General features: G+C 44.1%; 1 protein-coding gene across 2 annotated transcripts in view; it reads left to right on the top strand.

The window, feature by feature from the left end:
- Window positions 1-13762, top strand: part of acvr2ba (activin A receptor type 2Ba) — a 47867-nt gene that overhangs the window by 435 nt on the left and 33670 nt on the right. Inside the window, exons 2-3 of one of the 2 annotated variants that reach the window (XM_018688563.2) lie at window positions 2-1298; window positions 5601-5730. In XM_018688563.2, the coding sequence (XP_018544079.1) occupies window positions 5646-5730 (85 nt within the window). In that variant the 5' untranslated portion in view covers window positions 2-1298; window positions 5601-5645. Of the gene's footprint in view, window position 1; window positions 1299-1331; window positions 2013-5600; window positions 5731-13762 lie in introns of those variants that run through there. The other variant, XM_018688564.2, reaches the window with a different exon arrangement.

Below are 13762 nucleotides of genomic sequence, written 5' to 3'. Positions count from 1 at the left end.
GGTAAACAGCAGCTGCTGCTTCACAAACAGGAAACATGAATGAACTGTAAACAACATTTTACAACATGGCTGAGACGTCAGCTGACAGACCAGCAGCAGCTTTGGACTGGTTTGATTTATCTACAAACACCTTTATTTCCTCTGTGAACAGGTCTGTCTCTGTGTGGACATTTCACAGGTTTGATCCCAGAAGCTGCCTGTTAAACCTCTGGAGCCTAAAACCTTAAGAAGCCCTCAGAATACAGACGAATGTTTCATTCATTCGTTTGTTTTCTCTGGGATAAAATACATTTTATTTCTAAATGATCACCTGCAGCCCTCAGGCTCCTTCCACTGATTAATTAGACTTAACTGCTGTAAAAAAAAGTCGTCATTTGAAGAGTGAATTTGAATAATGTGTCTCATTAAGGATGAAAAATCCTCCCCTGTAATTCATCATTGAATATTTATAAAATATTGAAGACCCAGGTGAGACGTGTTCTCATTTTGTCAGTCATCCTGACAGCTGCTTCACATGTTTAAATACATCTGCTGTTTGACCTTCATGCACTCAGTGGTAACGCCTCCAACAGCCCTCAGCTTCAGCAGTTTATACATGAAGAGGAGGAGGATCCTGCACTCTGATTGGCTGCTGCTGTTCCCACGTGATAAATGACGAAGAGGTAAAATATGAAGGATAAGAAATACGACCTATGGGAACGTTACTGCTTCAGCTTTGGAATAGAAAACCATAACAGGAGACATAACACTACTACACGTCATCTGCGTCAGTGAAGGTTTGAGCCAATCAGGACAAAGTGCTGTCGTCACAGCGGTGGCTCCAAGTCAGCCGCCTTACTTTTTAAAAATTAAATTATTTGTATTTAATGTTATTATTATTTTTGTTATATTCATTTTTATATTATGTTTTATACACCCCTGGCAACACAGTATTGTTGTATAGAAAATTGTTGATAAAGCATAAAAAAACAAAAACAAAAAAACAGGCGCGTGTCATTTGATTGGACGTCAGAGAGCGTAACGGAGGCGGAGCTAGCTAACAGCGTCTGTAGCTACTAGCACGAGCTAAAACACGTTAGTATAGATGTAACAGCTGCTGTGTGGCTGAAGGAGGAGTTCAGACTCTGTTGTAGAGGTTTATCTGTGAGTCTCAGTCCAACAATAAGTCCTTTTCTGTCGCTGTGGAGGCTAACGATGAAAGTCCATTCAGATTCACCGGGAAAGTTTAAATTCTCCTCAGCGCTGAGAAAGTCCACACAGGCTGATTTTGATTTGTTTACAGTGAATCCGCAGTTTCGGTGAGTTAAATTAATTTAGCATCGCTTTGTTCTGGCTTCATGTCTGTGAAGCAGAGTTCTGTTAAACTGTGTTTCTGTGTGTTATTGATGGTTCCTATAGCGGTGACATCATAGTGACGGTGGGTTAACTCAGGTAGGGTCCCGGTGAAGGCTCAGGTGTGAAATGCTCAGGTGTTTGTGTAGAAGACGTCTGATAAAACATGATCAATATTTGATTGATTTGATATAAAACATTGCAGCTCCAGTGATTAATCTGTTGATTTTAACTGTGTTGATTCTGCGAAGGCTGTGTAGTGTTTAGCTTAGAATACAATATAAGTTCCGGTTCATACGCGGAAGCACGATCCGGTCTGCACATGTGCTAAAATCAGCGCGTGCGCAGAATTTGACGCTCTTTTCCGATACTGTCCGATCCTATCTGGATCAGTAGAGCTAGCAGTGGTTAGCTTCTTCTTACCCTGTGTAACTAGTGACGCATTAGCCGAGTGTTAGCTCGATGAACTCCACTGTTCTGATGTTTGAAGTAAGAAGCTAATGTTAGGCTATAAACCAACTACACCACGGTCACATGACGTCAACGTCTCCACCACTAAGCTTCCAACTGGTCATTTCATTTAGCTCTGAGCTCTTCTACAAAAGCCTTTCTTCTTAGAAAGTTAGTGAGAGTTTGAAAGAGCGTGAGTAGAAACACAACGAGGCTGTAAAGGTGGACTGGTGAGTAGATGGGTTTTCATGTTAACGTCCCCGACAACCTCTGTAGTCTCATTTAGACACTCGTTAGCAACCGCCTTTTTTAAGACACGTAAAAGCTTCAAACATCAGGAGTGGGGGATTTACTGACCCATTTTATGTCGGAGAATCAAACCTGAAAATGTCTTGAGCTTGTGTTAAAACCACAGACCTTATTTCAGACATTTAACCAGAAACACACTGACAACAGGAAGAGCTAACATGCTAACATGCTAACTGACTTCCTGGTTTGAGCATCAGTCCTGCAGAGCTCTGTTAGCCAACACTCTGAAGCTGTTGGTTTGAGGGTAAATAGCTGCATCATGTTGCTTTAATGTCACAGACCTGATGTTTTCCTCTGTTTTTAATGTGAATAAAAACAGGTGGATGCTAACACACTGCTCCACACAGTCTCTTATAACACCATACACAGAGCGTAGTGAGCTTAAAGCCTGGGAGGAAATTTTTCTTTCACACTACACTGATGGATTCACACACACACACACACACACACACACACACACACACACACACTCTCTCTAAAGCCCCTCACCTCATCTGAACTTTCAGACTACTTTCTCTCTCTGCTGCATTACACACACACTCAGTCACATGTTCACACATACGCTGGCAGCCATCCCACTGATTATTCTTCCTCCAACACACACACACACACACACACACTCACTGCTGTGTATCCTCTGTGTTTTCATCCACGTATTTTAAATTACTACAAAAAAAAACACTATAATCATCTTCTTCTTCTGTGGTTTAATGGCAGCTGTTTATCTCCATCAACCAGTCAGCTCATATTCACACAGGAGGAGGAGGAGGAGGAGGAGGAGGAAACAAGGCTTCACTCAGGTTTTATTTCTGAGGATATTTGGTTCAAATTTTCACTAAATTTTGATTCATCGTTTCCAGATGTTGACGTCCTCTGATTCCCTGCCTTGTTTTTCCTCCTGGTTCTTTCTCATCCTCCTCTCTCTCTCTCTCTCTCCTACACTTCTATCATTATACCCAGTGACGCCATCAGATTATAGACCAGAGGTTGATAAAGGTTAGCTGCTGCTGCTGCTCTGTGTGTGTGTGTGTGTATGTGTTTTATCTTGTGCACGGCCATTTTCTACCCGGTGACTAATGCCTCCGCCGTGGGAGATTGAGTTCGATTGAGAGGGGCTTTATTGTGTGTGTGTGTGTGTGTGATGAGAGAAATGCGGCAGAGGAGAATGGGTTCAGATGAGGAGACGGCGCTGCAGAGACGAGGCCACATGTGTGTTCAGTCTATAGCATTTACAGCGGTTGGAAGGAGGAGGGGGAGGAGGGTGTTAGAGTTGTCCTCAGATGACACACCCAGGAGAGCTGCTGCCGGGGTGTGTGTGTGTGTGTGTGTGTGTTTGTGTGTGACCACCAGTTGTCCTCAGATGCCGTCCATATCCCCACACACCCCCTGAACCTGGCGCTCGCTGCCTCAGTTAAATCAGCTCCTGTTGTTTGTCTCGTCGTCACCTCAGTCGAGCTCCTGTGATTTTCAGGAAATCTTTTTTCCCTGGAAATATCCAGACACGCTCAGCTCAGCTGTCACTGAGTTTCATCTGATGAAATCAGCTGTCTTCATTAATTATCCTCTGCTGCTGCTTTCAGCTTTACATCGTCCCAGAGCTGAAGTAATAAATTAACACTCGTAGTTGGGCTGTGATGTTGCTCCAGGAGACCTCATTGTTTCAAGACATGTTGGGAAATTTCATCATGTTTCAGGACTCTGGGATTTTCCCAGTGAATGGAAACCTGCTGGTTCTCCTCCACAGCTCAGAAATGTTTCTGTGGGCTCATTTACAGTCTGAAGATGTTTGTTCTTCATGCTGCTTCATTTTTAAAGGAACCCTATGGATCATTGACAGAGTATATTAAACCTAAAGGTGGTGAACCTGCTGAGTTGTTCTTGCAGTCTGGTAGAGATATATAGAGATGTTTCTGGTTCAACATAAAGGATCTTCCTCTTTAATAAAAGGCTCTGTCTCTGGAGGAATCCTGTCATCTATGATGGAGAACAGTCTGAGTCTGTCAGTGGGGAAACCGAGACCTTTAGTGGACGGACTCTGACGTGGACAGTTGTCCACTGGAGGCAGCAGAGGCAGAGAGGAGATTTAATTTGTCTTTGATTGGTGCTTCAGTTTAATTTCAGAGGCGATGTTAAAATTAGAAGAACACACACACACACACACACACACACACAACGTTTGCATTCAGTGCTGAAGCCTCTTGAATATAGGACATGTGTAACTCGGGCTGTAGGTTCAGCTGAGGAGAGATGAGCTGCTCTGCAAATCTGTCCTCAGATGGTGTGTGTGTGTGTGTGTGTGTGTGTGTGTGTGTGTGTGTGTGGTGTGTGGTGTGTGTGTGTGTGTGTGTGTGTGTTTAGGCTGATCAAAAGAAGCTGCTTTGATGTTCAAACATAAATGTGCTGCACATACACACCAGTGATGGAGTACAGAGCAGCATGTGACTGTGCACACTGTATTCTAGATATTTTGTTTGTGTGTGTGAAATAATTGGCTCCCAAAAGTAATAAAATGGGGAAAGCAAATTGTAAAGCAGCGGCAGAGGCAGAGTGTATGTATGGGCTGTGTATCTCTGTCTGTATATTTAAATTTATATGCTAAATGTGTCTAAGAGGGAGGGAGGGAGGGAGTTCCAGTGTTTGGGTCATTTGCATATCCATGTGTATAATGTGTAAATGCGTGTGTGTGATGTTAGGATCCAGGAGTGTGTGTTTCAGCGTCAGATAGTAATCCAGCTGTTAATTACCTTCAAAGAAAGGCAGATGAAATATGTGTCTGGATTTCATCTGAACCCTTCAAACCTGGCAACCCACCGTCTGCTGCTGATTGAAGACTTTAGGGTCTAAAATGAGATATTCATGGTTTTGGAGAAGGAATACCTGCATGCAGAGGAATGACTGACAGCAGAAGATTTAATGAAGGACTTTGTTAGAGAGAGAAGGTTCCTTAAATAAACTTTCACTGATGGGATCCTCCAGGTTTGACAGATAATCAAAGATAAACTGCAGATAAAATGGAGTTTTTGGTTTTCCAGAGGAGCAGCCTCTTTATGCACAGATACGTCTGACACACTTGTATTTTTATCAGCTCCTTTTTGAACTTCACTGGAATATAAATTAGAAAATTAAGGTTTTTGTGGAATCGAAGCAAAGACAAATTCAGACATCTGTGACAGCTGAGCAAACTGTAGATCAGGTGATCGAACACTCCACAGCAGCAGAGAGTCAGGGTCCTGTCTGTTACTGAATCAGCTGGTAGGAAAGTCACAGTCTCAGGTCGTCTTTATTGTTCATTGATTGTTTATTGGAGCTCCTTGATAGCTGAACGTTTAGGGCACATGACACATAACCACTAAGTCCATGTCACATGTCAGGCCCTTTGTTTCATGTCTGCCTTCAGCACCAGCTGTCCAATAAAGGTGAACCATGCTGCTGATAGTTGTGATGATGACTGATGATAAGCCTCATCCCTGAAGGGTCTTGGTTTAGTTTCTGTTTATTTGTTCACCCAGGTGACCTGAAACACGAGCCGAGTGAACGACTGATGACTCGAGAAGATGATGCTGGGCCCAACTCCAACCATCCGGTCGAGTCGAGTCGAGTCAACGCTGCAGAGGACGAGTCGATCCAGCCAGGGTTCAGGTAGGACCTTTTCTTGTTTTCCTGTTATAGATTAGGAAAGTTAGCGATTGAATCTTGTGTTTTGACTTTTGTTGCAGTTGGATTGTAAATATAGACTGTTGTCCGTCTGTCCGTCCGTTCTCGTAAAAGCGATATCTCAGGAAGACTTTAAGAGAAGGTCTTGGACTCAAGGATGAACTGATTAGACTTTGGTTGGGTCAAAGCTCAGCTTTCCTTGAAGGAATTTCTTAAACTTTGTTACTAACCTTCACCTGGATTTTAAGGTGAAGTGATTAGATTTTGAAGGTCAAAGGTCACTGTGACCTCAAGTATTCACACACTAATTAACTGTGACCAGACTGATTAGCAGATCCTTACAACCATGAGGTGGTAACTCTATTTCATGAACCGACGTCATTCTTCTTGAGCTGTAATTACCCATCATCTTAGTGAGACCGTGCAGCTGAAACTATTGGAGGAATAAAGAGTGGGTATGTTGAAGAAAACTCTTTTGATGGACTGTAAAACTTTGGACATCTCCATCAAACTCTGGATGACAGGAGGACTCTCTACACTGGTTGTAGGTGTAAACTGTCAGCTGCAACAAGGGACGTCCAACCTTTTAAATTAAAGCTGGGCTGATGGAAAGAAATGACAGCTTCTCGTGGCAGTGAAGCATCTGAAACCACGCCGGTGACAAAAGTGTGTCAGAGCAGTTTGAGAGCGCCGACTCTCTGCCTATTAACTCCAACTGTCACTGTGATGGACAGACAGACAGAGAGAGAGAGGAAGCCTTGGTCTACAGCTGCCTCTCTCTCCCTTCATGCTCTGGATTTCACACCAGTTTCTGAGAGGAAGGTAAATGAGAGGAAAAGGAGGACGACAGTGAGTAATGTTATCTCCTCTGTCCTCCTGCTCTCTTTACGTCTCTCAAGGTCTTTCCATATCTGTGTTTCCTTGTTCTGCCACTTTAAATACAGAGAATATTAGCATGTCACTCCAGGGGAAGAAGCGTTTGAAGACGGACAATTAAAATGTAAGATGTATAATATTGAGAAGAGATGTCCCAGGCAAGGTCACTCCACATGGATCTGCGATACTGAGTCTGATTAATTCTTTAAAAATAATTAACTGAGTTTTAACTCAGTTTTTCATTTAGGAAAAGCTTCTGTTTTAGTGACTCTCAGTCAACATTTATTTCACCACAGCGTTTGAATTCAGACAGTGACCCTCAGCCTGAGAGTCTGTGAGCTCGTCAACTCATTGACCTCACCACCTTTGTATTATAATAACAATAAAGAGGAGATTATGCAACATGAAAGGGTTTTTTCTGTTTGCATCGACTGGAGGACTGTGGTGAACAGGCACTGCTCACCATCATTTGTTAGTAACACGAACAACTCCTGTGCCCTTTGAGTCCCTGAGCAACCACAGCAGACGTCTGGAAATGTCTGCAGAGAGGCGACCTCAGAATCCCTCCATCCATCTGTCTGTCTGTCTGTCTGTCTATCTGTCTGTCTATCCATCCATCCATATATCTGTCCATGTGTTTTCCCTCTGCCTTGTCTCGGTCTCTCAGGTCGTTTGGTGCACAGACTCGGTCTTGGTCTCTTTATCTCAGATTAATCTCGGTTTCATGGATGTTTTGACTCAGACTTGAACCTGGTCCTGGTCTCGTCCTTATTCAGCCTGTTAAAGGGTTGTTATTCTGTCATGCTACTCTGTATAACAGGAGCCTGGAGTTACACGTCACACCTCTGATTCCTCGATGCTGGTTTGTTGTATAAACTCACACACCAGGCGTTACACCAGCTTTGTTTGGTTCAGTGTAACCGAGCAGAGGCAGTCGTCTTAACTCTAACACATCCCAGTCTCTGAGTAAAACAGGTTCCTGTCCCTGACTCATTAGGAACAGCAGAACGTTGACTTGTCGAGCTCATCTTGGACTTGGACTTGTCTCAGACTTGTCTCAGGTGAAATAAAGCTGTGTGCTGAGTGTGTGATGTGTTGAGGTCAGTCTCCAGACAGCAGGACAGCATCACTTCTATATGAGAAATGTCGCAGTATTATTGGCTCCTCTTATTGAAAACACTGCTCCTGTGTGTGGTGTGTTTCTCAGACTGCTGTCCTCTGTTCAGAGCGACCGTCTGTCCTTCGGCTGTCTGCTGCGTTTGTTCCTATAGAGTCCATTAGACCTCAGCTCATGGAATTACAGCCTAAATGAGAGCGAGTGAACGAGAGAGGGGAGGATTCTGGATGCCTAGCAACAACCACTCGCTCCTGAATCTGAGACACACACACACACACTCACACACTCGTCCACAGAGGCAGGAACACCACACCAGCCTGCAGCCGTTACAGTCAGCTGCTAATTTGGTCAATTAGGACACTGTTAATTTTGTCAATTAAACCCTGTGTTCATTTGCCCAATTAAGCCTCATGCTAATTGATGATCCAAGGGGCTGGGGGGTGGGGTGGGGTCTGAACAGGTGGATGTTATCTGCCTAACACACACACACACAAACAAAAAGGGAGAGACGTCTTCCAGAGCAGGGCGGGGTTAATTGAAGCAGCTCGTTAAGGAATTAACTGATTAAGGCGCAGTGAGCTGAGCATGACTGACGCCTGGACAAGGTGTGTATGATCCCCCAGAGTGCACAGCAGTGGTGCTGTGTTCCTGTTCAGCTGGCATTGTGTGTTTGCATCTATTGGCTCATTTGCTGTGTGTGTGTGTGTGTGTGTGTGTGTCCATGCTTAAGATTTAGAGCTCTTCACTTCCTTCTCACCCTGATTTCCATTCGACCCACCGAGCAGCTCAAAGACGCTGGAAAGGCACATTGAGAAGCGACGGATAATTATGCCTGGACACCACTGAGTGTGTGTGTGTGTGTGTGCGTGTGTGTTGGTGGGACGACATTAAATCACTCTCAGGTTTTAAGCAGTGTCTTCTTGTTCTGCTTGGGGGGGTGTTGGGTTGCTGCTCCTGATGGATTGATCGCTCCGACTGGTTCTTCACCTCCTCGGCTCGTCGTGTGAAGGTGGAACAAACCTGTCAGAGTCTGTCTGCGTCCTCGAGCTGCAGCAGAGGAAACTCCTCACCACCAGGACTGTGGAGGGTCATGTCCTCAGAGCTTTCTCTGGGGGCGTGGTTGAGCTGGGTGGTGAATATCAATACTCTCTGATCAGAAACCCTCTCTAACATCAGCCTGGAGTTCAGTAAAGGAAAGTTCCTGATCTGACAAAGATTCATTGAACAGTTTGTCCTCAAAAGAAGGTTGTGTAGATTCAGGAGCCTCCTACAGTTTCCAAATAAACAACGTCTCTTCGTTCCTGGTCGATCAGCTCTGTGAAGATGGATATCTGGCGTCTGTTCGGTGCAGGAGCTGCTGTTTCTGTGATACTGTGTGTTTGATAGTATGCAGTATAGTAGTATATAGATGTGTACATCCCTCGTGCGTGTAGGGCTTGAGGGTATAAGTTTTATTTTGATGGGTTTATGAAAAGGGTTCAGCTCTGGGCCTGTTTACTCTGACTGAGCTGTTTAATGCATTCAAACATTTTCCTTATTCTGGCTGAGGAACAGAAAGTGTTGGTTTGGTATTTGGTCCAAATCTCAGGTCTTGTATCTGCATGTGCAGCTCTAGGATTTGTGGCTTTAGGAAGATTACATGAAACTTTATCAGTGAATAACTGATGGAAGATGATGGAGCCAGGCCTCCAGTCTTTGTGCTAAGCTAGGCTAACCACGTACATGTACGAGGGCTGATCGATCAGTCTGTGGCTTATTATTATGAAGTTATTAACTTTCTTCAGAAGCAGTGAATGAGTTGAACTGAAGTTCAGACATCTTTCAGAGTGCGGTCGGTGGCTGCTCAGTGTTTGGCTGATGGAGAACGAGAGGGTTTCCATGAATAATCCTTCAGACGTGTTTCAAAAACTGGACTTTACCTGCTGCTCGCTGTCTTCTCCTGCGGTGCGTTCAGTGTGTGAGAAAATGAGAGGAAACAACAGGCGCTGTTCCTGTTTGAGTAATTGACATTTCAGTGAAATGTCAGTGTAGTGCTGCCGTCTCTGTCTTTTTATTGGCTTCTCATTCAGCTCCGGTCTTCAGGCCGCGCTGCTGCCAAGGAGACTTTAATTAATGATGATAATAGTAATTATTTAGAGAAAAAACTGTGGAAAGATTCACTTTGTCTTCTCTCTCCTTTATCTCCTCCTCTTTGTGCTGCCTTTTAATCTGTCACTCATTTCCACACACACATGATGTTACATGGTAAAGACACCTCTGCAGAGTCCTCGGGTTTATATCACTGAATTAGCATGTTGCTGTGACGCTAACACACACACACACACACACACACTCCGCAGTAAGAGCTGTGACAGCTCAGAAACACAATAAATCTTTGTCACACGATTTGCTGACGCTACACACCTTGAACTGTCAAACATGCACAAATGTTCACACACACATGTTCAGCTCCACATGTCAGCACCCAGAGTAATGTACACACACACACACACAGAGTGCTGCATGCAGGACATGTGGAATATTTCCGTTTGGTGACGATGATGCAGCCGTGATGAGGACAAGCCGAGGTGTGGCCAGAGATTGTGTGTCTGCCTTTTTGCAGATGATGTGGTTGTGTTGACCTCTGATACTGTGGTGACCTCAGGTGAGAGGTAAGAGACGGAAACCCTCAGATTTGTACGGACGGAAACCCTCTGTAGAGCTCTGCAGGTGTTGAGTAGCTGGACCATGAAGATCGTGATGAGCTTTGAGTAACGGCCTCTCCTGAACCGTGTGTTCTTACAGAGGGTGAAGGGAATTTTTCACCTTGTGTTATTTGTGCAAATTTGACAGCTGGAGCTTTTGTGTGCCGTGTTTCTCCGCCCGTGTAGCAGCTGGACAGATGTTAGCTGCAGCTAGCTACAAACAGACAAACCGAGTGTGTGGCGTTTGATCACACAACTCACCAGGAAGTTCAAGTCTTCCTGTGATTCTTCTCTAGTTTCTGAAGCTGCTCATGAAGCAGATTCCTCTGGATGAGCACAGATTCTCTTGTAGTTGCACGTCTAATCCCGGGGTAGATTTAGTGATTTTTGGAGGGCCCTGGTAATAAACAGGACCAGCTGGCTGCAGACCCAAGTGGTTCCTCTGAGGAGGAGAGTGATTCTCATCAGTGGAAACACTGAAATGAAAAACACCATCTATATGTAAATATTATGTGTGTTTATATTGTTCTGATCTGTGGCCATGGAAGCAGAAACTGACCTTCTTTTCTCTGCCTGATAAGAACTAACTCCCTCTGTCTGTACTAATCATAATATTAGTAATGGGTAGTATTATCAGTTTGCTCAGCAGAAAGTTTCAGCCAGGTAGTTTTCTCCGTTGTGTTCCCAGGTAATTTCCTCTCTCAGATGCTGTCTGTAATTGTTCATTCTCTTTGCTGTGTTTAGGTTGTGTTTCTACGTTCATGGCAGAGCTCAGTTTGGTATCACAGAGCTGAGGGAAGCAGGTCACTGTGTTTAATGAGGGTCAGGAGAGAGGACGTGTTCGTGTTATCGTTCAAAGTGTCAGTCAGTGATGGGACAGGGAACCGAGCTGTTACCTGAATTCATCACTTTCCTTTTTCCCTCTGGAGTCGTTCTGTTTCTGGTGGATTCTGCTGAGTCTCAGTACGTTAACGAGACAAAGCTGGAACACCGATGGCCGATGTGTTTACATTTAACGAATGAGGTTCTTTGAACGCTTCTTATAATTGTATTATATCAAAACATTGATATATATATATCAAAAACAACAGCTAATGGTGAGGTTATCTCTTCAGTCTGGATTCACCTTTAGAGACAAGTTGAGATGAAGTATAAACTTCAGTTCTTCACAGTCTCTGTCTGTCTGTCTTCTGTGTCTCTGTTAAACCTGTTATCTCTCTAATTATATTTAATAAAAACACAGCTGTTGCTGATATAATTGTAGAACATTGTAGTTGTTTTGTCTTTACAGGAGCAGCCCTGTTCCTCACTTGTTTAAACTTGGCCAGTAGCCATTTCTACAGGAAGATTATTCTCCAATGTGACTTTGTTTTTTGTAAAGGATTTCTCTTTGCATTGCAAATGAACTTCACTTATCATAAAGAGCTTTAATTTCTTGCTGGCAGTCATTCTGTCAGAGCGGGAGTCAGATTTGTCTTCACTCATTCTAACCTGGTATTTATCTCGGCCTTTTGTTCCCTCCTTTTCTCCTGTTTTGGTTCCTTTGGGGGTTAATAATCATTTTCATTTGGAAGCCTTGATGTATTTGAGAGTTAATTTCAGTGTAATTTTCTAATCAAACGCTCTTAATGTGCCTCTAACGGGCATTAGAGTGAGTAGTGAGACAGGAGCTTTTATCTCAGCTGCACTTTGGATCAGCTAAACCATATTTCTGCTCTGAGACAGAGAAAAGCTCCACATATTCACTTTCTCACCTCGGCTCTGCTTTTTGGAACAATTGGTTCAGTTGTTTTGTTTCAGCAGGCTCTCCTGAGGACTGTATGTCTGCAGCCAGTTCTTGTTTACCCTTCGTGTTCCCTTCAGCTTTCCTCCCATTTCTGGTTGAAAATCAGGAAAAGTCATCCAATGACAACTTGTGTTTCCATGAGTATTAAACAGCACATGAAGGAGCAGAGGGGTGAAGGCATGAAGGTGTGTTAAAGCCCTGAATGAAGGTCTGGGATATGATGCGATTATATTATAATGTTCCACTGATGATGATGGTCCGTCAGCTGGTCCAAACTCCTCAGGATGAGCTGGAATTACTCTGCTGATCCTCTGATCTTTCATCCAGGAACATCTCCAGGCTCTCCCAAGCCTAACCCGGAGGCGACAACAGTCCTCAGCCCTGGAAACAGACGAGAGACGATCCTTCCACCGCTTCATCCTTCAAACCTTGTTTACAGCCAGTTCTTCTTTCTGCCTCAGTTCTTCTTTCTGCTGCATTTCCTGAACTTTCAGGACATCTCTGCCCTGAAGATGGTAACTCAGCGTGACCTTTTCAGTTGTTTGGCTTTCAGCTTCACTTATTTCTGCGACAGAAGTCTGTAGAGGTTTCTAACCTTAACCGTCTGTAGCCTGAAGTGTCTCATGGACAGGACTGGTTGGAGGGAATCTGAGTTCAGGGCCAAAGACTCTTGTATAGCTGGAGTCTGTCAGCCTGCTCTCTCACAGTGGAGACAATAGAGACAGAAGATAGAGATGGTCTGTCACTCATCATCTCCTCCTTTGAGTTCTTCCCTTTGTTTTTTCTTGTCATCCTTCGCTCCCTGTTTAACACCTCCTTCTTCCTCCATTTCCTGTTTCATTCTCCTTCTCTTTGTTTTCTCTCTCTGTCTTCCACTCACCCTGCAGTGACAGATCACCCAGCGCCACATTAAACTTTCATGCTGCTAACAAACAAAGGAATGGCTTCAGCAGGAGCATGGCACAGGGAAGGTCCGTCCATCCATCTGGAGATCGAACCTTCAGTAGTTTGTTTTGAACGCACTTCAGAGTCACTGAGAAAAAACATGTAGAAGAAGCTGCTGATGACGACACTGATGAGGTTTGTCTGATCAGGATCAAAGAGGATGGACCACGCTGTTCACCCACGCTCTCTTTCAGCTGCAGCTGCTGGAAGGTAGCAGGTCGCACATGCAGAACTAATCTCAAAATCCCCCCTGCATGTAAAATGCATGAGAGCATGGCTCGCTGGGTGTTTGTGATGATAAGTGAAGGTAATCTGCAGCTGTGAGAGTCGGCCTGTCGGGCTGTAAGAAGCTGCTGAAACAGATTCCACCTGTAAAACACACGAAGCTGTTAACATGGAAACCATCTACTCACCTGTTCGACTTTAGGCTTCAAACATCAGAGCAGTGAAGATTATCTGAACTAAACCTTTGCTGTATTTCCATCATTGCTGCCTGTCTTAGTGTGTGTGTTAGTGTGTGTGTTACTGTGTGTTACTGTGTGTTATTGTGTGTTACTGTGTGTTACTGTGTGTTACTGTGTGTTATTGTGTGTTATTGTGTGTTACTGT

The sequence above is a fragment of the Lates calcarifer genome, unplaced genomic scaffold (genome assembly GCF_001640805.2).
Source record: "Lates calcarifer isolate ASB-BC8 unplaced genomic scaffold, TLL_Latcal_v3 _unitig_1963_quiver_745, whole genome shotgun sequence".
Taxonomy (NCBI): domain Eukaryota; kingdom Metazoa; phylum Chordata; class Actinopteri; family Centropomidae; genus Lates; species Lates calcarifer.
Note: the sequence above shows the minus strand (reverse complement) of the source record. Positions and strands in the feature narration are given on the sequence as shown.